General features: G+C 41.0%; 4 protein-coding genes across 8 annotated transcripts in view; 2 read left to right on the top strand and 2 right to left on the bottom strand.

Annotated features, from left to right (window-relative positions):
• Window positions 1–121: 121 nt before the first annotated feature.
• Window positions 122–17,502, bottom strand: FIRRM (FIGNL1 interacting regulator of recombination and mitosis). The gene is made up of 24 exons (XM_064664292.1): window positions 17,405–17,502; window positions 16,916–16,956; window positions 16,106–16,194; window positions 14,828–14,932; window positions 14,147–14,287; window positions 13,028–13,190; window positions 12,629–12,713; window positions 11,974–12,112; window positions 11,431–11,511; window positions 10,831–10,895; window positions 9,293–9,441; window positions 8,582–8,690; window positions 7,874–8,060; window positions 6,770–6,852; window positions 6,345–6,396; window positions 5,941–6,034; window positions 5,122–5,303; window positions 4,324–4,446; window positions 3,343–3,438; window positions 2,801–2,914; window positions 2,276–2,380; window positions 1,881–1,961; window positions 1,036–1,149; window positions 122–733 (listed from the first exon to the last, which is right to left on the bottom strand). The coding sequence occupies exons 1-24, from the start codon at window positions 17,500–17,502 to the stop codon at window positions 548–550; spliced, it is 2,682 nt and encodes an 893-aa protein (XP_064520362.1). The 3' UTR covers window positions 122–547.
• On the top strand, window positions 17,502–21,381 carry METTL18 (methyltransferase 18, RPL3 N3(tau)-histidine). Its single transcript, XM_064664306.1, has 2 exons — window positions 17,502–17,634; window positions 18,125–21,381. Exon 2 carries the CDS (start codon window positions 18,344–18,346, stop codon window positions 19,382–19,384), a length of 1,041 nt encoding a protein of 346 aa, XP_064520376.1. The 5' UTR covers window positions 17,502–17,634; window positions 18,125–18,343; the 3' UTR covers window positions 19,385–21,381.
• Window positions 21,283–27,318, top strand: part of LOC135418726 (E-selectin-like) — a 25,838-nt gene continuing 19,802 nt past the window's right edge. For 2 of the 5 annotated variants that reach the window (XM_064664296.1, XM_064664302.1), the window contains exon 1: window positions 23,580–25,211. The gene's annotated coding sequence lies outside the window, so the exon portion shown is untranslated. Of the gene's footprint in view, window positions 21,372–21,486; window positions 22,034–23,579; window positions 25,212–27,318 lie in introns of those variants that run through there. The other 3 variants (XM_064664298.1, XM_064664297.1, XM_064664295.1) reach the window with 3 other exon arrangements.
• Window positions 23,393–26,655, bottom strand: LOC135418730 (14 kDa phosphohistidine phosphatase-like). Its single transcript, XM_064664307.1, has 3 exons — window positions 26,441–26,655; window positions 25,906–26,030; window positions 23,393–23,585 (listed from the first exon to the last, which is right to left on the bottom strand). The coding sequence occupies exons 1-3, from the start codon at window positions 26,649–26,651 to the stop codon at window positions 23,493–23,495; spliced, it is 429 nt and encodes a 142-aa protein (XP_064520377.1). The 5' UTR covers window positions 26,652–26,655; the 3' UTR covers window positions 23,393–23,492.

Raw genomic sequence — 27,318 nt, 5'->3', positions numbered from 1 at the left:
CTGCTAAAGCACCGTGTTCTTTCTGCTCTTAACTGTGACCAATAAAGATTATTTTTAAGAGATGACCCTAGCCTGGAGTGGAACCAGCAGCAGAGGTATGTTCACAGAACAGTGTAGAGCCTTATAAATTGTTATTCTTGAGTGTATTTTAAAATTAAGATAAAAACACCTACTACCTGGTCACCTGTAGGTGACAGGAACAAAGTAACTGTTACTTTGACAACAGACTCAAACCTCTTAGTATTCAGAATACAATATCATGGAATGTTTATCTCCACACAGTAGAAAAACAAACAATATACAAACAAATATACAAAATTGGCAGTATACAAACTGACAGCTCAGATCCACAGTAGTGCCCATTAAAATACATCAACTCCTTCCAGCCACTTACTGTGAAACATGGGCCGACATCTCACCCCTCAGTCCATTTTGGCACAGGTACAGTGCAGACAGTGTTTTCTTCTCCAGCACTCGTGGTACAAAGGCACCTCTTCCCTCCCTGCAGGGAGCTGAGCTGGCTCCTTGTCTCAGCCCTGAGGAGCCCTTACCTTGTGCTGTCCCTGAGGGTGGCTATGGCTGCGTGCAGGGCCTCCAGCTTCACTGCCAGCCACGCTGGGGGGGGCCCTTTCTGTAGCAGCAGCTTCACAGCCTCCACTGCCCCCTCCATCGAGCCCACTGCTGACTTGTACTGCTCCTCAGAGGGGGGGTGACAGGCTCTTTTGGCCAGCGGCTGCAGATTTCAGTAAAAATGAAACATCATTTTAGTGCTCTGTGTAAGTGATCAGCCCTCACCCAAGTGCAAGAAAACCCTTAGATAGAACAGAGCTGCAAGATGCCCTTGTCCTGTGAGAGTTCTTGCTGCCTGGCAGGCACTACAGACCATTCAGGCCTTATTAAGGGCCAGGAGTGCTCGTGACCTTTTTTTTTTTAGACTGTGGAGGGCAGCAAGGCCATCTTGAACCTCTTCAGAGACTTCCCAGAACGGACAGAAATCGACAGTAGGGCCCAGATAGTTTAAAGGAGCACATGTACCTCTCCTGTTGACTCCAGTTCTCCGTCCCCTTGCAAAACTTGTGCACTCCAGGTAATCCTTTCTTGCTTCGTGCGTTCTACTCGTGCTGCTCTTGTCTCTTCTACCTGCCTTCTCTAGGGAGAAAACCACAGGAGAGGTAACTAAACCAAGGCAGCATTACCAACCTTCATAGGCTCGATTTACATGCCAGAACAAAAGGGAGGGAGGGAGACAGACAGTTTAAGGTGCAGCTCAAAGAGAGTATTTCTCACACACTTTTCTGATCAGGAGATTAAAGTTACCTACAACTCTGGTTTAGCATTACTGGCAGTTATCAGTTCTATTGAAAATTATGTGCTTGTCAAAAGCTGCTCATCAGAGAGCCCTGCCTTAGGTTACAGGCCAACATCCACCCCCTTCCACAGTGTCTGTGTTCTGCAGCAAAAGCCACCTACTCTTAAGAGGATTTCTTCTAATATGCAAAAAGGACTAAGATGTTTCATACGTGTTCATTTAGATTTCAGAAACTCATCCAAGATAAATGGGGAAGGATAGCATACCAACCAAATGATGAAATCCCTGTGTGCAATTTAATAAGTTTTTTGTTTAAGGAGGAAAAAGCAAAGCATTTAAACCAAAGTTGGGAAGTACTGAAAGAGCACTGTGCATAGAAATGGCAGTTCTTAATTCTGCTAATTAAAGTAAGTAGAAAAGTTCGACTAGATCCCAGTGACAACAACTTGTTTTAAACTTATTTTTAATCACCATGCAGATGATGCAGGTGCAGACACAGGCTGTTTACTGCTCATAATGGGTGTACAGTATCAACTGAGAAAGCAGTAAAGTGGTTTAGCAGCTTACATACCTTAGCTAGAAAATTAACAACTTTGTTCTTAGCTTCTTCAGAATTAAGGCACTGAGGAACAACATCTTCATGGCTTGTTTCCTGTCAGAAATGTTAGTAGTTGATCATTACATTGATGTTAACAAGGGAATGGACAAAGCAAAAAAATCTTCCTATGACAGTCCCTGCCCTCTTGCAACCAACCTAAGCACCCAGTGCTTAATCTTCCTTCACTTCAGCTCCTGAAATCACTTCCAACTGCACTAGCTCTCATTACTTTTGGTGTGCAATAGCACCTGTAACACTAAGACCCAAACTGCATAATGAAGAGCAGCAAATATTTAAGACAGGAGAATTTTTGTGCAGTAAAAGTTACGAGAGCCAAACACGTGCACCCAGAGTTGTGCTCTGCTCACCTCTGCAAAATGTGTGAACGCCTCCAGCGCGTGCTGGTGGATCAGCCAGGTCTGGTCAGCCAGCAGAGAGGCAAACAGACATGACAGCTGGGGCACAACCTGCCTCTGCAAGAGGAACAAACACCCCTCAGTTCCAAAGAGTTAGTTGTGTGTGTCTTACCATCGTGATTTATTACTGAAGAACGGCTCTAAGGTCAAGGGACAGGTTTGGGAAATGCAAGAGTGCTACTGCCCTGTCTGGCAAAAAAAACCCAAATCACTGTGAGGGAGGTGACATGTTCTTTCTTCCTAGAGGTTTAAATGTCAGTCTGGTGAGAAGCAAAAACAGTGAATAAACCAAGCATCTTCCATGCACTCAGCATGTCTTCATGAAAAATAAACCTGCCATAGACCACTAATAAGTCTCCAAGATGATTATGTCCTGGCACTCCTATATGGATTTAATGAAGTGTATATTTAAATAAAAGGTGTATCTTTTCATCAAAAGACTGAAGATGATTTCACTAACACCACAATTACATTTACCTGTGCTTCTTGTGGTATAAACACCTTTCCCATGGAGGACAGAAAATCCACCATCGCTAGACGAACATGATCCGGGGGATCCAGCTGGAAAAGGGAAGACTGCAGTGCAAATACCTGTGGAAAACAAACTGCAGTGAGGCTCCATCAACAGACTGCAGGTTAAAATGGTGCTGTCTCATTTTTAAATCCAAAGACACTGAGAAAACTGGACTTAAACTAAAAGTAGGTGCTGCACCTCAAATAAAATGGGGTAAGGTAAAGCTGCAGTGTGCAGTTTAGAAAGAAATGAGCAGGCTCCACACAGTATACCCACATATCTCAATATCTTACAGAGTAACTGGAGATTTTCAAAAGCAGTGTTAACGAAAATGCCATATGCTTGGTTTAAAACCCAGGAAAGTAATTAAGCAAGAAATAAAACTAAAAACTTTCATGTGTTAAAAGGCGGCCAGACCATGAAATAACTCATTTAAGATTTCAGCAAATCATGGAGAACTTGGTTTTCGTGAAGTAAATTACTCATAAGAAGGGATTTTGTTTACCTGAGCAATCAGTTGGGCATCTAATGCTTGGATGAAAAATTCCAAAAGGTGAAGTAATAGACACAGTGTCTGCTGGAGACATGGCTCATCTGAGACCTTCAAGAGATCACAACATTGCATTTTAACTTATGGAATAACTACTTAAGAAAGAGTTTCAAGTTATAGTAGTGTTCCAAAATTCTTAGTCTGACTTCACACACGTAAAACACTGCATTGTAAGCAGAAGAAAATAGTACAATAGTCATATCAATACTTCTAGATAGTCATATTTTACAAGACCCTTTTCTTTGATTTTTATTAACAATATTTCTTAGCCCTTGTCTCCTTCCACCGCTCACTGAAATAAGCAGCTAAAGGTTATCTGAACTATTTCTTTTCACTTCTCAGTTGCCAAATGTCCTCATGAGCTGAGGTTGGGAGACCTCTGAAGGGGCACATTGTTGGTTCCTCTTCACCCTCACTCTCAAACTTCCTTTTTTAATCAGAAGCATGAACCATGGCAATCCTTTTTTCTTTTCTTTATGCAGCTGCAGCCATGAAGAGGTAACACGGTTGCAAGGGCATTGCCTGACCCCCTCAAATTTGGAAGGAGGGTGTGGGTTTCCAAGTGCCAGGCTGTGCACTAGTCAAACCACTGTGAGTTCTGTTCACATTCCAATGAACACTTAAAACAGACCAAATTCGTAACTGGTGTGAATCAGAATGAGTTTCAGATTTCTCCTTGAGCGAGTCTGAATCTGAATAGATGGAGTCACAAGGAGCCACATATGTAACATTCAGGAAAAGTCAAACTCAGCTTCCCAGAGCAGGGGCCTGCCCAAAACATAAACCAGCTGAGAGCAGATGGGCAGCACAGTTACACTGTGCTTTACAGAAACAGTCCAATCCAAGTAAAACAAATTAGTAACAACAATGTGAAGAAATAGCACCGGCCTTTCAAAGACATCATGTTTTCAGCACTGGAACAGCAAATTCTCTTACCTGCTTAGCCTGGAGAAGAGTCCAGAACTGACTGAGCACTCCCAGGACAGATGCCTTAAGTTCTGCCTCCAGAGTGTCATCAGCAAAAGTGCAGGCAGCCAGCAGGACAGAAAGGGCAGTGTTCTAGGAGGAAAAAATGTATAAGACAGACCAGAAAAACCTACATGTAAAACAACCCAAAACCCCAGGCTCATGTTAAACATCTAAAATGATACAAGGTGGCAGGAAGCCCAGTGTGCTGTGTCAGCTGTACAGCACAGCTAATCCAGCAGCCCACCAGCCAATAAAGCTTCCAAAGCAAGGAAACCATCCAAACCATCCCTTACTCCTGCGAGGCTCACACGTGCTCCAGTCATTTGCTGCACTGGCAGGAGGAATCTGGCAGCAGACACTTCATGTGGAAGCCTCTGGTTTCTCACACTCCCTCACCAAGGAGACCAGTGAGCATCTTTCAGATTTGATGCTGCGTAAAACCAGCCAGGACTTTAAAACTTAAAAGTAATTGTATCCTGAGGTATAGCATAAATCAGAAATTCTAAACAAAAATACATGTGGTCACCCAGAGAGCAAACAACTAGAATAACTTGGGAACCACAAGACCTCCACTGTCACAGTAGAGGGTCCTGAGGTGCTGTGTGCGAGAAGAAAACGTTAACACAAAGAGTTCTTGCTCATGCATAGGCCAGTTAGGCATGGAAAAAACACACTGAAAAACTGAGGTGACAGCAACAGAATCCTTATAGTTTGGAAATCCAGAGCTCACAGATTTTACAAAGAGAACCAAATCATCTCCTTTACCACGGGTGGGAGCTCTCCCAGGGCGCGCCTGCTGCTGAGCCATTGCCGGCACCGCGTGAGCGCGGCCACGCACAGCTGACCTGCCACTCCCTTCCTGAGGTCAGGATTCAGGGCCCTGAGGGATATGTGCTGCCACACAGCCAAGTTCTCCACCTCTTCTGGAAGAAACTTATGAGCAAATTCTACCTGGAAACAAAAGGTAACAGAAACTAAGTAGGCCAGAGGACAACTTGATAATCTCTCAGAAAGCTGGTTTGCTTTAGACATATTACATGGAAAAAAAAAAAAAAGTGTAAAACCTTTCACTTTAATAAAATTCAACTTTTTATATAAAAAAGTTGTAGAACTGCCACCTCCCGTGTCACATATAGGACATCAGAATGATTAACGACTTAATTCTTTCAGCTGCTTGAAGCAATGGCCCCAGTGAGTAGAAGAAAGGGCTTTGGCCTCTCCAAGGTACGAAGAGAGGCACTGACAGGACAGGACACTGCCCTTGATACCTGATGTCATGAGAACACTCGTGAACACCAGTCACAGATGCAATGCCAGGACACACAGTTTTCAGCAAATCTGGGAGGTGTGCTGTTTTCATCCTTAGTCAGAAAAAGGACTCCACTGCTGCCCAGCAAGACACTCAGAAAGGTGTGCAGTCTGCACACAGTGGGATCCACTGTGACTCAGTAATAACAGCTACAATAGCAAGGACAGTGGGTGAGCACTCATCTTGGCACTTCTGAAGAGCTGAAAGAGGATATTTTAACACAGGCCACTGGTTCAAATCTCTTCTAGTAGTGACAGAAGATGCTGGTGCTGTACTTGCCTGGTGGTCCGGAGCCATCATGAACAGCAGACGCCTCAGCAGGACACCCAGGGCAGAGACCTGGTAACAGTCACTGGGCCAAGCCTTTAGCTGCATTAGCATAAAAGGGTAATGCATCCAGTTAAATTAAGGAAAAAAAATCACCACTAAGCAAATAAATTCTATACAGAACGTTCTAAGAGTTGCTGTGTGGGATCATGTTGGAAATACCAGGCATATTGTTTTATATTTTTACTGTACTGCTTTTGCTAATTATTAACCCAGTTTGAAGAATTGAAACAATCTCAATTTGGATTTAAAAAAAAAAATAAAAAAATCCTGTCTTTGGTCATTTAGAAAGTTTGCCAGTATAACTTGGATTAAAACTGGTGCCAAGCTGCAAATACACCGTGGTTCTTACCAAGTGGGCAATCACATGAACGTGGTGAGCACACAGCTCAGCTGTTCCATACCTGGAACATGAGAGACAGAAGCTTGTCAGTCTGTACTTCCTACTCTTTTACAGAATATATACTATAAACCTTGTCTGAGAAATGGCCTGAGAAATTTCCTCTAACATGTTTCAGCTTGATTTGCAGACACAATTTACTTGAGATAACCATTCCAAAACACAATTATCAAATAATAGAGAAAGTATGTTCCCTTTACTTGCATGAATGAAAAAATGGCTAAGCCATTTCTGCTTCTAATTTTCAAAATGTGCTCTAAATCTGAAAATAATCCAATTCTGGGAAAATTTTGTCTTAAAAAAAATTCTCTCAAGGAATTATGTACAACAACAGAATGAACTGGATCTGTGGAAAACCTGCAATAAGAGCATCTTACCGGGCAAGGAAGCACCATGAGTCCATGGCCAGCAGAGATGTGATCATGCTAGAACCCAGCACTGCATCCAGCAGGGCACATTCCTGAGGAGAAAATATACAGATGTACATTCATGCAGAAACTGATTGCAGGCCTGCTACTACTTTTACTTCACTAATTGGTACAGAACCCAGGAAGAGTTTCAAGCTTATCCAATTTAAAATGTTTGAAGAACTCTTTTTTTGTACTCCATATTCAGCTACACCATCAAGTGAGCAGCCACACCTTTAGATTTGCACACTTTGAATGCACATGTGCATCCACCTCAATGGCCTGGGGATCCTTCACTTGGAGACATTTCATCATGTGCATCCCTTCTTTGCAAGGCAACTCTTGTGAAAAAAAAAACAATGTATTGCCAATTTTCTTTCCAGCTTTATTGGCAACCTACTGAAAACCAAATGAATACTTTTCCTCTTTTACAAACACAAATTTTACCTGAAAGAGGAAGACAGCATTCAGAAAAAACCAAACAAACAAACTGCTAAATTAGGGCTGTAATTTTTTGTGACAGCTCTTAACTTTATCAAGGTTTACATTTATCTGGGGGTACTTCTGTCTGTGTGCAGTAAAAGTAAAAAACTTTGAAAACATTATGTAGCATTAATTAAAGCCCAGAATACTCCTCTGAAGTAGAAAATGCTGCTCATTACCATTTTATGATATGTTTTTAGCTGGAATCACAACAACACAGTCTACTCTAAACTTAGCATAGACTAATAAAAACAGGTAAAGTTAATACAGTTTGAATACAGCATAAAAGAAAGCACTGAACTTTTATGATGATTTGAGCTCCCTCCCTCTGAAAGAGAACAAAAATTTCCAATGCCACTGAAGTCCTCAGGAACTCTTTGAAGCCTTATTTCCCCCCCTTCCCACAAGTGACATTTGCTGGATAACTCAACTCCAGCCATGTAACTGTGTCACAGCTGCTTTCTACAGAACCACTTCTTACCTAAGCATCAATTCAGGGCTAGGTCGTTAAAAAGAACCCATTCTTTTATATATAACCCATTTTTATATATAAAAACAGCTGAAGAGATGATAAGCAAAAACCAATCTTACCAGCTGAGGGAAGTGTGATGGGAGTGTGGAAGCAATGAAGGAGCACAGGTGGGCACAGACATAGTGATAGAGGGTGATGGGGACTGCTGGCTGCCCAGTACTGATCACCTCTGGCAAACAGACAGGGAGAGAAAGCTCACCAGGACATTGCTGGAAACTGAAGAAGAGAGCTGAAAACAAAGACAGGCTGCAAGGGGAAAAGAAAAAAACAAAAGAGAAATAGTTGGGTTACAGATACGTAAATCCAAAATCCCGAAGAAACATCTGCACTATAAAATCTTAGTACTACAAAAATCTTTGACAAGGAACAATGGCAATAACTTCAGTGGTTTTACACTAAATTTTTGTTTCTGACTACCTTCCTCTTTTACAAGTCCAGGTGGCTACTTGAGGGTTCAGGCATAAAAGTTTGAGATTTTAACTCAGTGAAGCATCAACAAATTAAAAACTTCTCTCTCTTCTTATCCTGGAAGTACTCTAAATACCATTCCTTCCCTGAAAAAACAACGACATCTCTGATTCTGTATGCTTCCCTCCTGATGCACTGAACATCAGATCCTGTTTGTCTTGGCAGAAGGAAGTAAATCCATAGAGTCTGACAAATTTTACTACTCAGTTGCATGGGGAACTCCAGCAGCTGAGCCCCTCTGTTTGCCTGTATGGAACGATTGCTGTGGGGAAGAACTACAACAAAAACCTCATTAGTACCTTTTTCCTGTGTTCCAGAGAGTTTGCACTTCCTCAGGCTGAGAGGACAGCTTGTCCATGATGGTAACCAGCAGGAGACACTGGGGCAGCTGCTGCTCAGGAGGGAGACCTGCAGAAGTTTGTTTTCAAACGTGATGCAAGTTGCCCTGGTAAATACTTCATGTGTCTAAAGTGGCTTATAAAGCAAGTGTAGAGGCAAATTGATGAACTATCTCAGCCATCTCTGAATTATGACTTGTTGGTCTGAGCACAAATCAGGGAGGAGGGAGTGCAAAAACAAAAAGGTGGTAATTTTCCAGTTTGAAGGCATTCTGCTTTCCACAGCAAATACTTAATTTAGGAAAAAATGGCTGTCTTCCCCCACGAACAGCACAGCAGAAAAATTTCAGCTTCCTTTGAAAGTTTGTGACAAAAAGTGGATTGAAATTATGCAAAAAAGGAGAACTGACAGGATGTCTGTTAACCACGTTAATACTGAAGTTATTGTGAGTCTTTTGGAAAAGATGAATTCAGCAACCACATGAACTACGTGTTACAAAATTCATCCAGTTCAGCATGGAACTGCTTCTATCACAGTACTTACACAAGAACTACAGACAAGCAAACAGGTACAGAATATTTCTTGTGGTTCAGAAAGTCAAAATATCAGTCCCAATCCCTTGCAGATGTTTACATAGTACCACAGCACTGGTAGCTGTATTTTCAACCTACCTAACTTTTCACTTAACACTTGCTCCATGAAAGGACTAAAGGGAAGAAGCTGGTTGATAAGAGGATCCAGAGCCACGAGAAAAACCCGGGATATTTCCTCTTGATGAACTTCCAAGATCTCTGGAGCATAGAGAGTGGGAGGAAATTTGCTGAGAGGGAATGGAAAAAAAAAAAAAAAGTTAAATATTCTCAGTAGCATTTTCAGTAATATTACTTTTTTCCAAAAGAACTACGAAGAAGTAAGTTTATCATTTCCTTGTTCCTGTGAAATAAAAGGCTCCCCATTTTAGAACACCTGTTATAGTCCAAGAGCTACAACTCTACATTCAGCTTTTAAACTTAGCATCACAATCCAATATTTTACTAAACCTTGAAAGAAAACCTTACAAGCTCACAGAAAATGCATGTAAAATACATAAAATCTATCAGAAGAAACATATCAAATCACAAAAGTCAAATAAAAAAGAAAAGCCAACAAAACACCCGTATACACAATTTGACAGTCATAAATGTAACAGCACTGACTTAACATATGACACTAAAAGGGTACCACAATTTCTTTGAGGAGAGAAAACCTTGGGCAATAAAAAAAAAAAAAGAACCAAGAGGAGAATAATACAAAAGAGATCATGAAATGAAAACCTTCCACTCTTGTGGCTTATAAAATGATGGTAAAAATGCTGCCTTGCTACTCAAAAATCCTGTCCAGTTTCCCTGAGTGAATAAAAGTTTACAACCTTTCACTTGAGAAAGATCTGCAAGGTAAGTAAAGCTAAAAGAGGAAACTCATAAAAAAATATCCCCCCAGTCTTGCAGTGAAACACGCAGTGAACTCGGGTGCACATCACACCACAGAACGTGGCTTGAATTCCAAAAGAAGGGCTGAAATCAGCCCTCGGATTTCAGAGGGTAAACTATGATTAGTAGAAAGCCCATGTTCCCTTATTCTTGCCCACCACTGCAGCAAACAGAAAGAAGAGTGATAAACCACAGTGATAAACCACTTGCAGACCTTTGTTCTATGAACAAAACATTAAAAGAGCGTTTGCTTCTAGGAGAACCAGAGTCCTCTTGTGAGATTTCACAGGACTATAAACACACTGTAAAGCTAAGAAAAATTTCAGGATACTTTATTTCTGATCCCCTCTTTCTCCAGGATGAATGTTTCCATACTTTGTCTTAAAGTAGAAATGATCTGTCACATGTCACTACTGACACCTGCATTTAGTGTTGGATTTTTTTCTTTCTTCATATTCTACACATAATTTGTTAAGACATTGACATAAGTACTTTCAACAAAGTTAATGGTTTGTCAACATGGGACATGCACAGCACTGATCAAGAATGGGATTAAGGTGACTATATCACACAAAAATGCTTAATTCATTAAAAAATATTTTTGTTTTCTATCCATGAAAAAAAGATGACAACAGCTTTGGAACAAGAACTGTATTTCTATATCTCAGAATACTTTAAGAAGGCAGTAAAGAGATGTTATTAAGATACTATCAATGATCAATTATTTGTACTTCACATACCTGTATATCTGAAGAAAGAGCTGATGTAACTGAGAACAGCAGTCAGAGAAGTAAGCAAGGAATTCCTGCAAAAGCCATTAATTTTGAATGGTACTTTCAATATAAAAGACATCATTAATCACACTTTTTGTTCTCCTATACTGGTGTGTAAAGTACTAAACTGCAAAAATTGTTTAAGTTCTAAGAATCCACAGCACAAAGCAAGAGCAAAGCAAACAATAAACAAAGTAACAACAATAAACAACAGTATCCATTTCTTCTTCTTAGTGCCACATCCAATTCAATGGCTCAAACAACCAACAATTCTGGAAACTCGGCCACTCTGGCCATGAAGATGGACATCTCCTACCAACTCCATGGTGATATTGCATGAAGCAGTTTATTGTACTTGTTTTTCTGGGAAATGCCTGCTTAGGCGTGGGAGAATATAAAGGTGGAAGAACTACAAGCAGGTTACTGGATGTTAATTAGGGATGTTAATTATACCGCCCATATGGGATAGTCATAAATTGTTAAGATATTGTGCAGTACAAAGTTATTCCATCTGCAGACCAGGGGCTTGAACTTAATCCTAACACAGACTTGGAGTACAGAACCTACCTTGGTGTAGTGTACAAGGGAATTAGCAAAGAACCTGCACAGTTTGACTGTCTTCTGGAATAGCCTTAAGTCAGTGCCCTCCTGTGCAAAAGAAGCAGTTCTAAAAGTTAATATACAGAGTAACACAATAAAAAAGGAAGTTAGATTGCTAACAATGTTCAAAACCTATTTCACATTTGATTCTCTACAGACTCTGCAGCTAAGGGGGGAAAATTTTAAAAATATTTATTATGCCTCAACATTTTTAGAGCAATATTCAGAATTGGAAGGTTATATTTGAATTGACCTTGGGATATTGTCAGTTCAGGAAATAAATTCTCACAGAGTATGGTGAAAACTTAAGTGTCTCACAAAACATCCTCAATCTAAATAAAGTGATGGGCCTTACTTTCATGTGGTTTCAAAAGAATAAGGTATTCTGCCCACCACATGAAATAAAGAAAACCCCAAAAAACCAAACCCAAACTACTCCAAGCAATAACACAGCACAAAGAGTTTATCCTCCCCAAGTTCACTGTAAGCTTTGGGAGCTTTTTAACTCACCTGTATCTCTGACACCTTCATTTGCTCAGCCAGTTGCAAACAGGAGTCAAAAGACAGAAGAGTGTCCTTGCACAGGCCCCCCAGGATGTCGCTGTGTTTCAGATGGCACTGCAGCAGGGAGTGATGCTTCAGGCTTTGCCTGCAAGGTAGGAACATAATCAGGTATTTAACGGTCAGAAGTGACCATGCAATGAATTCTTACAAATCCAAATAATTTATTTTGGCTTTAGTACAACACTGATTGGTGCAATATCTCTGTAGGCTGAAAACAGAAACTCAGAGAGAACAACCCTCTCCAGAGCCATGACTGAAACAGAGGAGAGGCAGGATGAAAGCACAAGACAGTCAGTCAAGCCAAAAATGTCTACAAAATTGCAGGTAAGACCTCTTAATATTATTTATTTAGACAACAGTGCTGCAAATTTTCTTCTGCACTGCAATAAAAAAAGTCAAGTTCCTATTACTTTTCACACCCATTCCTACCTACTTCCACTGGCAGTGCTTGAGTACTACTCCTAGCTAAATTTCTAAATTGAATTTCTAAATTTATTTACCAAACAGCTAAAGTGAATTCTCTAATTTCGATTTTATTTGAAACTCTGAACACAAAGCAATTGAAACCTTCATTATTTAAAATTACAGTTCAGTGACATACTTGATGATGAACTTCCACGTGTTGGCATGAAGAGCATGGTCCATATTGGAAATGACAGAGCATATCTCCAGCACAGTGTGGATCACTAAGGAAATAATAACAACAAGAGTTAAATCAGATTTATGAGTTCACAGCAATCCCAAGCACTAAGAGAATACCAGAAAATGCCTCAGTGTTTAGGTGCTGCCCCTATCCTACAAATCTACACAGCATGCCCCATCCCACAGAGGAAGTTTCAGGAGAACAGAAATATTTCAAGCTTCAAAATTCTGCTTTTTGAAAGGCTGGTCAGGACAGCAGGGACTGAGCATGCTCAGAAACCTGTTTTAAGAATTCAAACATACTCTATAGAAAAAAAATGACTAAGCGAGACTGAAAAAGCGTGAAATCTGCATATACTTGACACTATATCTGTGATGTTATCTTCAGTGGATGCAGAGCCCATGGAAATCATATCAACTAGTTCCATCAGCTGCTTCTGAAGGGAGTAAGTTTCCTTGAACGTAGCTTGTAGGAGGTCAGAAATCAAGTGCAGGTGCCCACAGTACACTGATTCACTATCCTGCAGAAAATGGGAAACGAGGTTTAAAAAGAAGTTCAGGAATCACAGCCTGATTTTTCACATGCTAAAAACACCAAGAGCTTTGTCATACATTCCCCTGGAAAAAAAAGAACAAGGCACAGATGTACCCACTTTAACTCAATATACAACCAGGGCTGCAGTTTCTGCTCCCACCCCCCGATCACTAAATATAAAATGTCAGTCACCTGCAGCCTCATTGACAACTAATGAGGTCTGCCTGGCTCTAGTGAATTTAGGGGGTTCCAGATTAGGCCTCCACAGGTGAACTTAAGATCATATGATAAACGTCCATGGGTAAACCTAAGATCGTATCTGACAATACAATACAATGTTAGCAACAAAGTAAGCAGCATTCCAAGTATTTCCCAATACTTTCAAATCAAAATTGTTAGATAAAGGTGTGGCACTTGAGTTTAAGTCCTGACATGGAAAACTGAGGTAAAAAAAGAAAGACAGAATGAAAGTGGAAATGAAAGGCAACCAAAAGTTCCCGTGTCCTTATGATAAGCTGGTTTTATTTTTACTGCTTAGAGAGAATTACTGTTGCATCTGAAAGTCCAAATCTGAAAATGACAGATGTTACTTGTAACCAACAAAGAGATGCCAATCTCCATTTTCAATCCACTCTGGAACTTGCACAGAAATAAGGTAAGTCACACCCTGCTGGTAACCACTGATAGCTCTGAAAGTCCTGCAGCCATTAGGAGTGCACAGATCTCACAGAGTACTCCATTCATGAGCAAAATGTTCAGTGAACACTGATGCAAAACATGGAAATGGCACAGCCTGAGCCTCTCACCACCAGGTCATATTTGCTGGGCACACAGCTGAAAAATCATCCCTGTACTTGCGCAGTAAGCGAACCATTTAACAGCTAAATTTAATTTAAAACCCCAAGGAGCATAGGGATGTTTCTCCTTCCAAGAGAGACCTACCCTGCAGTGTGTGAAGGAGTTCTTTATGACGTAGAGCACGGAGGCGGGGAGGGAGCGGACGCTGCCCAGGGGCACACACTCCCGCACGGAGCACACGGAGCGCACACAGCCCGTCAGGGTCTCCAGCAGCTGCACCACAGTCTTCAGGCAAGAATAAACAACAGCAGTCAATGGTTTTCGCTCCTGCAATAACCTCCAAAGCATCTTTTCCCTGCTGAATTGCACCTAGATTTATACGGCGTTTAAAGTTCGCTATTTGCATAAGTAAGTAGTTTGTTAAAAACGGATGAAGCGCCGTAAAATAATACTGAGCAATTCCGTGTGTACTGTGAGAACTTTGTATCTTTTTGACTACTGTTCTCAGCTTCCAAAAATTTTAAAACTGAGAATTAAGTGACTGTATAAACAAGTGTCAGATTCGCTCTTTAAATACGGTGAATCACGTGCCATTTGTGTTAGTAACTTCAGCAGAACTTGAGATGATTTTTAAAATTATGGTTAGCATCAGATGATAGATGCAATCAAATCATTCATAAAACGTTAATTGAATTTCAGCTACAAAGGAAGATTAAATTACATTTTAACCACCAGTAGGTGGCAAAAATATTCTAAAAACCCCTCAATAGTTCAGGTAAAAGGAAAGAATGATGTAAACATTCCTTGGACAGGAACAGGACTTGCCTGTAGCAGATTCCTTACAGTACTGCATAACTCTGTGCTGTGGCTGGTTAACCCCTTGGCCTCGCTGGATAACTCATACATCAAGTTATCAAAGAGCTGTAGAGTCTGTCAGAAGGAAACAAAACTTAAACATTTCATTTATGAGGGTACACATGCAAATAGCAACACTGTTCTGTATCTGCTTGCTTCCTTGGTATGGAAGCACAGGCTACAGAGAGAACTCCCAGGAGAACTTAACACTTTCCAGCATTTCAGTCACAAAACACGATGTACCAAGAAGCACAACCTGTATGGTTTTCCCAAATTATAGACATAAGCTGTTACTTTTTCTAAAGTATGTTAGGAAATAAACCTCCCAGCTAATATATACCTCTTTCTACCAAAGGCTTTTTTAACTCAGTTAAACCCCCATAATTTTAAAAGGATTTTCGTTTTGTCTCAGAAAAATTGTTTATTTGTTGAGAATGATCATTAACATTTTGAATACATTAAAAAAAAGGTCAACAATCTACAAACAACATTAATTTGTATTTTAGTTTTGGTCCTTGGACATTTGATGGGTGCTAGTGTTTTCACTGCAAAGACAGTGAGGTGCTTCCAGGCACATACAAGATAAACAGGATATGCCTATTATGACACGTTTTTCTTGTAATCTCCAGAATTTGTTACTTGACGTAAAACAAGAGAAATGGAAATCAAATGGCCATTTTTTACTGGCTTCTTAAAATGGACAAGCTGAGGCCTAAAACTTAAATCAGTAATTTGGCACTGCTTTACTTCACTTAAAATGCAAGCACTCAAGAATTTTACATCCAAAAAATCTCCATTGTTTCATCAAAAAAGAGAACATATGTTAGGCCAGTATGGTCTAACATTCACTATATTAATTCACAAGTTTCACAACATTTATTCATGATACACAAGTGTTGGGTTCTTCAGTTTACTTGTTCTGAGAAGCTACCTCACATAAAAATTCTCCACCTTGAATATTTTATAAAAAGACCAGTCTTCTCAAAAAGAAATAAGCCCCAAATCTCTTGCTGAATATAGAAATATTGTATATTTAAATCTCTCCCTACTGTAAAGAATGAGAACAATCACAGAAACAATCCAACACAAAACTGTGAAAACTCTTAAAGGGTAAAATTTTAATTTTGAGGTTTGTATCCTACACAATAACTACATTGTGCAATCTCAAGAAAGAATCACTGCATTATAAGCAGTGATTTTTAGCACTGGACCAACTGACAATTCCCCAGTTAACTGGAGCTGTCCTACCTTAGGCAACACTTTGGAGAAAAAGGTTTGTTCCAAATCTTCAAGGCTGATATGGGGCAAAAACATTTCAGTCAGGATCCTCAAAACACCTGCAAAGAAAAGCATTCAAACATTACAGAAAAAAACAATGTGTGATTATCAGAACTACGTAGCTACCTACCAGAGGAAACACAGAACTGCATCAAGCAAAAACAGATCAGGTACTTGATTTTGAGAGAGGCAACATAACATTTGCCTTATCTGAAATGCATGAAAACCCACATACATCATCTGAAAAATCAAGTAACAAGTCACAGCTCCAACGTGCACAAAAGCATCAAAAAGAGCATCACACCTGACTCAGATTAGTTGAAGGCTGAGCACAACTGTTTGCCCACGGATCGAGTACTTTCCACATTCCAAACTGCCAAGTTTGGCACTAATATACAATGTAACCGTGAATTTTAGCAAGACTCTTAAACAGTTACAAATGAGCCCAGTTTTCTTTTCACTATTAGCTATCACAAGAGCTTTGTCACCTGTAAGATAACAGCCAAAAAGACAATAAACACAAGATAAAATGCGCCCTTCTTTCGCATATTTAAAAATCAGAACAGGAAGGAAAAAGCAGCCTTACACGCAGAGCTTCTTTATGGGCTTTTATAAAGCTTATTCGGCGTGCAATTTGTAGAACATGCAAGGTCCAGCAGGATTGCTGAAGACTCTGAAAGTCACTGGTTGTAGCTTAAGTGTTTTTAAGCAGTGCAGAGTTTATAAGGCAATTGCAATACAACGATCTGTAGGAAGAGGCACTTCTTAGCCACTACTTACGAATATGCTCGGTCCAGTCTTCACACTCTTGATACATTGAGTAAAATCGTTAAAGAAAATCAAGCTTGTTCTGCTATAAAGGTTATCCTTAAAGCACTTGCAGAAGCCTCATGTTCATGTGGAGGGGATGCTCCATAACCAACGCAGGCTGATATCGCCGAGTCCCCAGAAAAGTGTTTCTAAAATGTATTAGAGTAAGTCTTGAGGGTTTTTTGGGGTTTTTTTTTTTGGTGGTTTGTGGGTTTTGGGGTTTTTTATTGGGGGGGAGGGGGAGAGAGGGACTCGTTAATCTACAGCGCTAGATGAACCACACGCTATTTTCTAATCTTTTATTTCAGGGAAGGGCTGTTTGCAGCCAAACACCCGGCACGCGGCTTTTCTATCCCGTGTCAGCCCCTCACAAGGTCCCACCGCTCTCCCCCCCCAGGTTTACTCGCCCGAAGGCTGAAGGATGAGCGAGTTCCCGCATCCCCCGCCGGGAAGGATATGAGGAGCCGGGGCAGGACGGCGGGCAGCTCCCGGCGGCACAGCTCCCAGTCCCAGCCACCCAGCTCCCGCAGGAGCAGCTCGGGGTCCGTCTGGGACATGGTGGCCGCGCTCCCCTCAGGGACGGGCAGGGCGGGAAAGTTGCCCCGCCATCCCAGGAGCCCCCGCGCGTCAGGAAGCGGAAGCGGCTCCACGTGGGAGAAGCGGAGGGAGATCCCGCCCGGCACCCGCGGGTCGGTACCGGCACCGGGAAGGGAAAACCGGGGGTGGGGGGGGATAGCCGGCCTGCTGCCTCAGCCGGGCTCCGGGGAAGGGCAGGGGAGTTTGCGCTGCTGGAGACGCTGGGTCTGGAATGTGGGTTTTACCGGAATTGCCGGCTGTGCTCATTCTGTGATTCAGTGATTTCCTTGCCTGCATTTCTGTTATGTGACAGATGTGGTCCCGGTAACGCTGTGTTTTCTAAAATTTAACTGGTTAGAGGGTGGGGGTTTTTAATCACAGAATTATTGGAGTTGGAAGAAAGATCATCCAGTCCAACCCCTCTGCCAAGGCAGGGTCACCTGGAGCAGGGGACACAGGAACGTGTCCAGGGATCTGAGAGCGTCTCCAGAGAGGGAGACTCCACTACCTCCCTGGGCAGCCTTTTAATGAAAGTCAGGATGCTACAATTAGACTGTTTGTGCTGATATTAATGATATGTAAAACTATTTACTCTATTTCCAGCAGTAATTCACCTGGCTATTGGCAAAACATCTGATACACTACCTGCAAACTACAAAGTACTCTTTCCTACAGCAGTATAGACATAAAAATATCCCCTACAAAAAGACAAAAGCCAGAAAGAAAAAAAAAAAAGACCACCTTTGTATCAGCCTTGCTCTTAAATGAGTGTTTCTGGCTGTAATAAATTAAGCTGGCATTTTTAAACTGTTATTCCTGAAAATGGATTTTCGATTTAATTTTGATATTGATGAAAATGAGGACAGTGAAGCAGACACTCACTTCTTACTGCTGGGCTGTCCAAAACACAAGCAGGAACCCGTGGCACAGAGCAGGAAAACTGCCGATGCTGGAGCAGACTCCATCCCAAGGCCAGGTGCTGCAAAGCACCAGGATGAGGCACCAAAGACAAAGCACTGTGTGAAAGCTGCCAAGGAGCACATTATACCTGCAGATCTCAACAAAATATTGGAAAACAAAGTAATGGAAACAGTGTTGGACCTGTATCACGTAAAGGTGTCTGTGCTGGAAATGACGTGTTCGGGTGACGCCGACAGCGAAGGCATCGTGTCCAAAAGTGTCTCTTCTCACTCTGATCTCATCCCAGGAGTCTATGAAGGAGGACTGAAAATCTGGGAATGCACCTTTGATCTCATGGACTACTTTTCTGAGGCTGAAATACAGTTTACCAACAAGACTGTACTGGATCTTGGCTGCGGGGCTGGATTGCTGGGAATAGTTGCCTTAAAAGGTAAAGCTGAAAGAGTCCATTTTCAGGACTACAACAGCACAGTGATTGAGGAAATAACCCTGCCCAACGTGGTGGCCAACTGTGTAAATGAAGGCATTAGTGGAAAGGACAGAAAAACCAGCAAACCTCCTGCCAAGAGGCCCAAGAAAGCAGAGGGCTCACCTGATGTGCTCACCACATGCAGATTTTTTTCTGGAGAGTGGTCTGAAGTCACCCAGCTCCTGTTAAGCAGCAACAAACCCTTTTCAAAGTATGATATAGTTCTCACATCTGAGACCATCTATAATCCTGATTATTACAGTGCTTTGCATGATACGCTGGCTCAGCTCTTGGATAAAAATGGCCATGTGTATTTGGCAAGCAAAGTGCATTATTTTGGGGTTGGTGGTGGTATCTACCTCTTTCAGAAATTCGTTGAAGAAAGAAATGTGTTTAGAACCAGCATAATTAAAACCATTGATCAGGGACTGCAGCGATGCATTATGGAAATGGCCTTTAAAGATTCCAGTTAAAATTCAACCACTAGTCCTTAAAAAATAACTTAAAAATGTTTTAATCCTCCTATCTCTTTGCTTTTTCCTCTGTTATTCCGGTTGACAAGTTAAGGATGGTGGTTATTGAAATGTTTAACAAATTCTGTCTGACTAGAAGTAAAGGACTTTTCTGACACTGATTTTGCATGGAAAAATGGAGTTCTGCTTAAAGCAGCATCTGTTTATGCTAATTAATTGCCATTGATATGTATTTAAAAATTAAGGAAGTCCTCAGTCCTCCCCTTTGACTTTGTCAGCACCAGAATTGTACCTCACAGGAACGGCTGTGACCTACATGACATACGTCACGTGGGATGACCCAGGAATGACGTGACATACTGTAGCTGAATGAGGTAATTTAGCATCCTGAATTAGTGCAAGAGGCTTTTCTCGAGGGTTGGGCCTCCCTCAGTATGGTCTCACTGCAGCCAGATTTGGGCACAGACCACGCACCAGTGAGCTCTGCTGCTTTGCCACCAGAGGGGGATGTGATTGTATTTTTCACTTGTGTCCTACGCTGCCAGCGATCTCACAAATCCGGGTAATGTTTCCCTATGTAATGCACACATGACTTGCTCAAGCCTCTGAAAAAGTGCACCAGAGAATATCTACTGCTGTGGGCTCTGAATATTCACATTCAGATTCTGACATATCGCTCTCTATTCAGCAAGTAAGTGGGAAAAGTGATGCTGGTTTAGAAATGAATAAAACAATTCTGTTTCAGAAGCTGACTTGAAAGTCTTGACACAAGAGGAGCTCCTTACAACAACCAACCAATAAGCCTATGAGTGCAACAATGGAGGATGGCAGAACTGAGCTTTAGGTGACAGCTGGGAAAGGAGACAAACCACTGTAATAGCACAGTTTAACTACATTGCTGCACTTTTATTAAAGTTTTTTTCCAGAAATTAACTGCCCCATTTTCGAAAACTTGCTGGGGTTTTACTGAGCACCCACACCTCTTTCATCTCCTCAGCAGTTTGGCAGGACAGAAAGCATTCAGAAAAGCCTGTGTGCAAGGCACTGCTGTTTCCTAGGCTGAAGAAATTGCCTTACCAAAAATGCAAACAAACCCAAAGAAATAAAAAAACCTGGTCCTGAGTGCTCAGTGTCACCAGGAACTAAAAAAAAAGTCCACTGCATGTTTTGTCTTAACGAAAAAGAGACAGAAAGCCATTACACAGCTTTAACATGTAGATCAAGGCTACTGCTTCTCATCATGCACTGATGATGGGAGCCCTTGCAGAAATATAAAAAAAGAGACAGAAACAAAAAAGAGAGATAGTCAACCAGTGCAGTAAACTGGATGCAGGGATACTCAGTGTAGGGGAGAAGGGACAACAGTTTGAGGGGATGGAAAAACATATTACAGCAGCAACCTAAATCACTTTAATTATTGCATAAAAGTTCCCATCACTGAAGACTATGAACATCAGCCTCAAGATTCCTATTTTGACCCTATTGCTATTAAGACAGAGTCATAGAGGATTCCCTGTACTTTACAGAAGAACCTTAACTACTGTTGTTTCAGACTATTTTAAAGTGGTCCTTTGGAAACTACTGAATCTGGCCTTTCATAGGATAGGAGAGGGAGGAAAAACGCAGTAAGTTGTACCACGACTGTCATTGTGCTTTGGAAATTTTTCTCATTGACTCTGAAACTTATTGACAACAGATAACTGCTGGCTACAAACTGAGGAACAAAGGTTTTAGCTTTGGCAGATCAAGAAATTACTGTTAACAGTTTCTGTTGAAACAGGGAAGCTGGAAACAAACTGATTTACCATTTTTCAAACCTTTTTGACAAAGACAAATCATGGCTTGGACACGGATTGTTCTACACCTGCTGAGTCTGGTGCTGTGTCAGAGAACCATACCTGAAACAATAAGAAATGCTGACCACTATGACAAAGAATATGGTTAAGAACAAGAATATCAAGTATTTTTTGATGAATAAAGGAAGAAGGTACTTACAATCTTCTACTATAACATTTCTTCTAGATAATATCCCATGATCAAACTTGCTGTCTTAGGTTTAAATACTACACTTTTACTGAGTATCTTGCTCAAACATAGCTCTGTTTCTGTGCAAATACAGCATCAGATGTTTTAGGACTTCAGCAGAAGACTGCTAGAGCCATAGTCTCAGTGGCTGCACACCTGCAAAACAGGTAACCCCATACAGTATAATTAAATTCCCCTTTCAGAGTTACAGATGGGAAATAATGATGTTTTTCTCAGGTGAAATCAGCAAAATTAGCATTGGGATTTCCGTAATTCCAAATGAGTTCTGGTCTTAAAATTCAGTAGATAGATGCTGAGAAGAAGCAGGATTCAAGACTTAGTTCTGTTGGCTGGTTGTTCTGTTGGTGTTTCAACATAAAATACCTGCTTTTTCTCCCCTCATCCCATCCCCTCACATTTTGAACAAGCCATTACAATAAGAAATCCGGTCTAAATTAGGTCTTTCCCGTAAGTGTTGTGGAGAGAAAGATTAAAATCACTCATTAAATACCTCAGGAAACTAAATTAAAAAGCTTGTTTATTTTAACAGATACTATCCTCACTGATGACTTCCCCTTAAAGAGTATTTGCTAGTTTTGGGAAACGAGGCTATTTAAAAACCAGGTTTGTATACTGGCAATTACAGTTATTTTACTAGAGCTTAGGGGGGAAAAAAAACCCATGAGAATGGAAGTGGGAAGTGCCCAATTTGCAAATTACTGACCTGTATGCTATTCTTGGTTACAGGGCACACAGAGATTTAATCATGCTCTGAAATCAAAATCTTAATGCAATCATTATGGCATTTGAAGTGGTGCAGCACCAGGTTCAAGAGATCCTGCTCTGAGGTTATTATTGGGATGGAGATACCTGAACTCTGCTAATGAGGAATGGACTGAAAGTTTTGAGGATAAGAACAGGAAATTCCTCTCTGCTCAACCAAAACAAAGCCACAGAAGGGTGACATAAGATGGGTAACTAGTGTAACAAGGCAGTGACAGCAGGATTTTTTTTATTTGTGATAGAAACTGGAATAAAGCCTCTCAAATTTCATAGTTTTTACTGTGAGAGTCACAGGCACATTGAAAAGAAAAAGCTACTCTATACCACCAGATACTGGTGGATAAGTGCAATAGGAGCCACAGCAAAGGGAAGAACTAGAATTTATACACAAATACCTCTTGAAGACTGCAAGTCAACAATGTGTTCCCTTGAAATCCACAAGTGAATTAAAGGTAGACTGGCAGGAAACAAAAAAAGTGAAATTTGTAGCACGTCATTTCACAACAAATAAAGGGCAACATCCTGCCACAACAGGAAGCAGGTGAGTTAATTCACACACTGTCTAGGTGTACTGGGTCTGCCAGGAGGTGGTTATAACAATTATTGCTGGAAAAAAAGAGAAAGGAAAAGAAGCATGATTATTCTCACAGGGAATAAAAGTGATATAGGGGAATCAGAAGGAAAGGAGCATTGGCAGAATTTGACATTGCTATCAGTCTGTTACAGGGGAGGATCTTACAGGAACACCAAAGACATTGATCATTACTTTTATGGAACACAAATGCTGGATTTTCAAAACCACGGAGTAAATCAAAGATTTAGATCATTGGTGAAGAACTGTAACAGCCAACCCCGCCTTCCAAACCAATTTTTGTTAATGTGGATAAGATGAAAGGCCTAAAAAGTGATAGAAAAATAAAGGAAACTGAAAAAAACCTCTGGTCAAAAGACGAGAGAACAGGTTTGGTCCTGTGGTGTTTTAAGCTGATGGCAAAATCCTGATGTATCCTAAAATATATCAGTGAGACAGGACTGGATGAAAACAAACTGGAGGTCAGATAATGTGGAAGTGTTTAATTAGACAGCACATCAAAAGGAGAGGAAAAGGCTTAGAACTACATATTCTGCACAAAGGAATGAAAACTGAGGCAGCTCTGGGGATTAATGACAGTATTATAAATTACTGCAGAGTCCAGTTACTCCAGATTTATGCCTACATACATAGACACATTGAACTTTTATTTGTAATCAAAGTACAGCTCACAGTTACGAGTTTTGAACTGCTGATTGTGTTCACAGTTTATTTCTTGTCATCTGACCATGTGATTTCATAGTCTGTATACACTTTCTTCAGTATCTCTACAGTCACAGAGTGATCTGCTTTTCCATAGCCCTGCAAGACAGAACAAATTTTTATTGGACATGTACAGTAAGTGTTCAGAACCATCCAGTTCTTGTCTACACAAATGATCCAGTTGTGATTTGATACTTCAAGTTGTTCACATACAAATCAAATACAAGTTCTAAAAGAATTATTCTTGAATGTCATATTTTTCCTGTTGTCCTCTCCAACTCCTCCCCCTCCCCTAATTCAAGTTCTAGAAAATAAATGAGATGGGGTCAAGCAATCTCAAGTGGGAGGATGCATTTTTCACATAATTTCTCCATCAGAAAGCTTGTTTTAAAGTGTTTCAAACCCCTCAGCCACTGTATTTGCTGAATGTTCTTTTAAACCACAGAGATTGCATTGACCCACTTTAATGTATGGGCATACAAACATCTGATTTGGCTCAGCTGAAGGAAAAGGGAATAAGGCACCACATGTGCAAACATTTGAGTACTCTTCTAGCCACTGAAGAAATCAGTCTTCATGTTTTATTTATCTGCAATCTTGCCTTAGCTCATAATTGCTTAGTTTTAAGTATCTGTGCTCTTATGCCACTGCAACTCCAAACTAAGGCAAGGTCAGATGACCCATGTGATTTTTAACCCTCATTTAAATCACTGCTCAGTGTTACTTTCACTGAAATTTAAACCAGTTGCCTTTCCATTATTGTCTTACATGACTGAGTGTGTTATCTTGATTTCTTATAATAGAACTGCAATTTTTTTCCCTGTGAAAAAGCCTTTACTGCACAACAGTGCAGTGTGCTGATTAAAAACCTGTGATTTACGGGCTGCTTTCTTTTTCCAGTAATATTTCAAACAACACTTAACTTAGAAGACAGAAAAAAATAGCTCAAGACTGCATTATCACACAAAACATGTACTCTTATTCATCACTGACTCAGCCCCAAGAGGAACAGCTTAAATAAACTGCATTTAAACTGCACAGATTAAAATTGATGTGTTATAAAATTCACACTTCTGAAAAATACCAAATAATGTAGTTATGCCAGTTGTAAAGCAAGAGCTGCAGATCACTCTTACGTTGGTAACCACTTTAAACACCCCATCCAGCCTTGCAAATAGCAACACAACATCTACTTCAAAAGAAGTCATTGACTATTTCTCTGATTTCCATAAAGAACCAGGTTAGTTCTGTTTTAGAATCTGACAACAAACTTCCAAGTCAAGAGAAGCATTAAACCAATGTAATTAATATATTAACTTCTGACCTGCAACTGAGGTCATCTGGCCCTCCAGGTCTCTGCCTGACAAGCCCTCATGGCAATAAAACTCTGCTTTTACATCATGCTCCTGTGTAAGCATCAAGGTACCAGAAGCAGAGAAACAAGGTATTTTGCACAGACAACAAAAGCAAGAGTTGACCACTGCCATTAACACTAGTTTGGCAGCTGAGTAACATAGGTGTGAAGTCTCACCTAAAAACACAGTTGTGGTGAGGACTTAAAATTACAAGAATTTAACAGAAGAAGCACTGCCTTCCCACCCCACAGAAATCCTAAAGAGGTTTTTTTTTTTTTATGATTCCAGGTGCCAAGAGTCATCTTGGAACAAAAGCATCACTAACAAATACTTGATACATTCAAGGCCCAATCTTCACCGCTCATCTAAGGTAAGCAAATTTGAAGTAACCATCACTTACTATAGAAAATTAAAGGAACTTAATAGAACTATTTTCTTCCTGTCTAAATTAAAAGCCTAGAATCTTCACTCACAGTTATTACTACAGAAGCAGCTATGCTTCATCACTGAGCAACACCAGGGCCAGACTACAGCATTTCCCTACATTAGAGAAATCCTGAACACTTATTGAGTCTTTCCTAAAGTAAGTGTTACTTACATGGAAACGTAAGAAGTAACAAAAATGCTATTTTTATTCCACAAAACACATTACTACATCTTCACCTACTAAAAATTCACACCTGAACTGGGTCTACTCTTCTCACCCAACATATACAGAGTAACAGACACGATTTACAACATTTTTGTTGGCAAATAAAGACCATGCAACAACTGGATCAAGTCCCTGTAGCTACAAATGGGCCATTCCTGCTCTAGCAGTAAGATGGAAAGACTGGATCAAGAGATATCTACTTTCATTTTTGTTCTTGATTATAACTTAACCTAATGCTGAGTAATAGCCAACTTTATCTTTTTGGTCTCCCACCCTAAAACTAGTTTTGCTAATCTATCTCACAAGTGAGCCAGGCGGGTTTTCCAGTTAATGTGACGAAAATTGCCCAAAAGCCACCATACTACAGAACATCAGAGACAAAAGGATTTAAATGAATATGAGATGCACTTACTGTAGAGAGCCCAAATACCCTGATTTTCTTGTCTTTGCTATTGTGATCAATTTTCCCTCCTCCAAGGCACTTGCACTCGTATCCCAGCTTTTCCATCTCAGGATTCACTTTTTCAAATATATGATCTGCACGAGAAGAATGGTGAGAGCCATTAGAATACGCACTAGGCACCAAGTACTCTATTTTCCAGTCATTTTCCTCCAGCTTTTTCCACCTACAAGAGGGGGATATTTCTCCTCACGGGTATAGAAAAGCACGTTAAGTTTTATTATTTTAGTTTTTTCCTTAGCCCATCTCGTTCTCCTAAATCGGGTTCGGGAATGGCACCTGACAGAGAGACGGGCCCGGCTTTCATGTCACACGAGGGACATAGAAGGGGGAAAACGGGCTTTTTGAGCTGCTCGGGACGGCGGCTCCCGCTGCCCTCAGCCCCGCCGGGGACGGTGACGGGGCCCCGCCGCCCGCTCGCCCCCGCAGGCCGCGGGCTGTCACGCACTGTGGAACTCGGCCCCGCAGGCCGCGGGCTGTCACGCACTGTGGAACTCGGCCGCCCCGGTGCCGCGGACGATGTCCCGCTGCTCGCCGCCGCCCGGGCGCTGCAGGCGCACCAGGATGTACTTGAAGGTGCCCTCGGGGTCGATCTCCACGTCCCGCACGGCCGCCATGGCGGGGCTGGGGGCGGGCGCGATGGCGGCGGGCGGGGCTGCGGGCGGGGAGGGGCTGCGTGAGGGGCTCAGGGCGGCCATCGATCAAACATGAGCGGCGTGAGCTGTGGGGCAGCACACCTGCGGTTCACTCTTGCCTTAGTAACCACTTTGAACACCCCACGGGCAGAGACACTTTACGCTATCCCAGGTTGCTCCAAGCCCCATCCAACCTGGTCTTGAACATTCCAGGGATGGGGCATCCACAGCTTCTCTGGGCAACCTGTGCCAGGGCCTCACCACCCTCACAGGGAAGAATTTCTTTCCCATATTTAATCTAAATCTGCCCTCTTTCAGTTTAAAACCGTTCCCCTTGTCACCAGTTCACTGAGAGTAAATTTTTACTGAAATAAATTATTTTTACTGAATTAAAAAAAAAAATTTACTGAATTAAAAAAATAATATTTACTGAATTAAAAAAATAATATTTACTGAATTAAAAAAATAATATTTACTGAATTAAAAAAATAATATTTACTGAATTAAAAAATAATATTTACTGAATTAAAAAAATAATATTTACTGAATTAAAAAAATAATATTTACTGAATTAAAAAATATAATATTTACTGAATTAAAAAATATAATATTTACTGAATTAAAAATAATATTCACTGAATTAAAAAAAAAATTGCTTCTGTGCAGTGCCGGGCACTCTTGTATTATGAATTCTCACGTTTTAAAGAGTAGGAGCTGCTTTAAAACTTTC

This window comes from Pseudopipra pipra, chromosome 9, assembly GCF_036250125.1.
Source record: "Pseudopipra pipra isolate bDixPip1 chromosome 9, bDixPip1.hap1, whole genome shotgun sequence".
In the NCBI taxonomy this organism is placed as follows: Eukaryota; Metazoa; Chordata; class Aves; order Passeriformes; family Pipridae; genus Pseudopipra; species Pseudopipra pipra.
The sequence above is the reverse complement of the archived record's forward strand: the minus strand, read 5'-3'. Positions and strand labels throughout refer to the sequence as shown.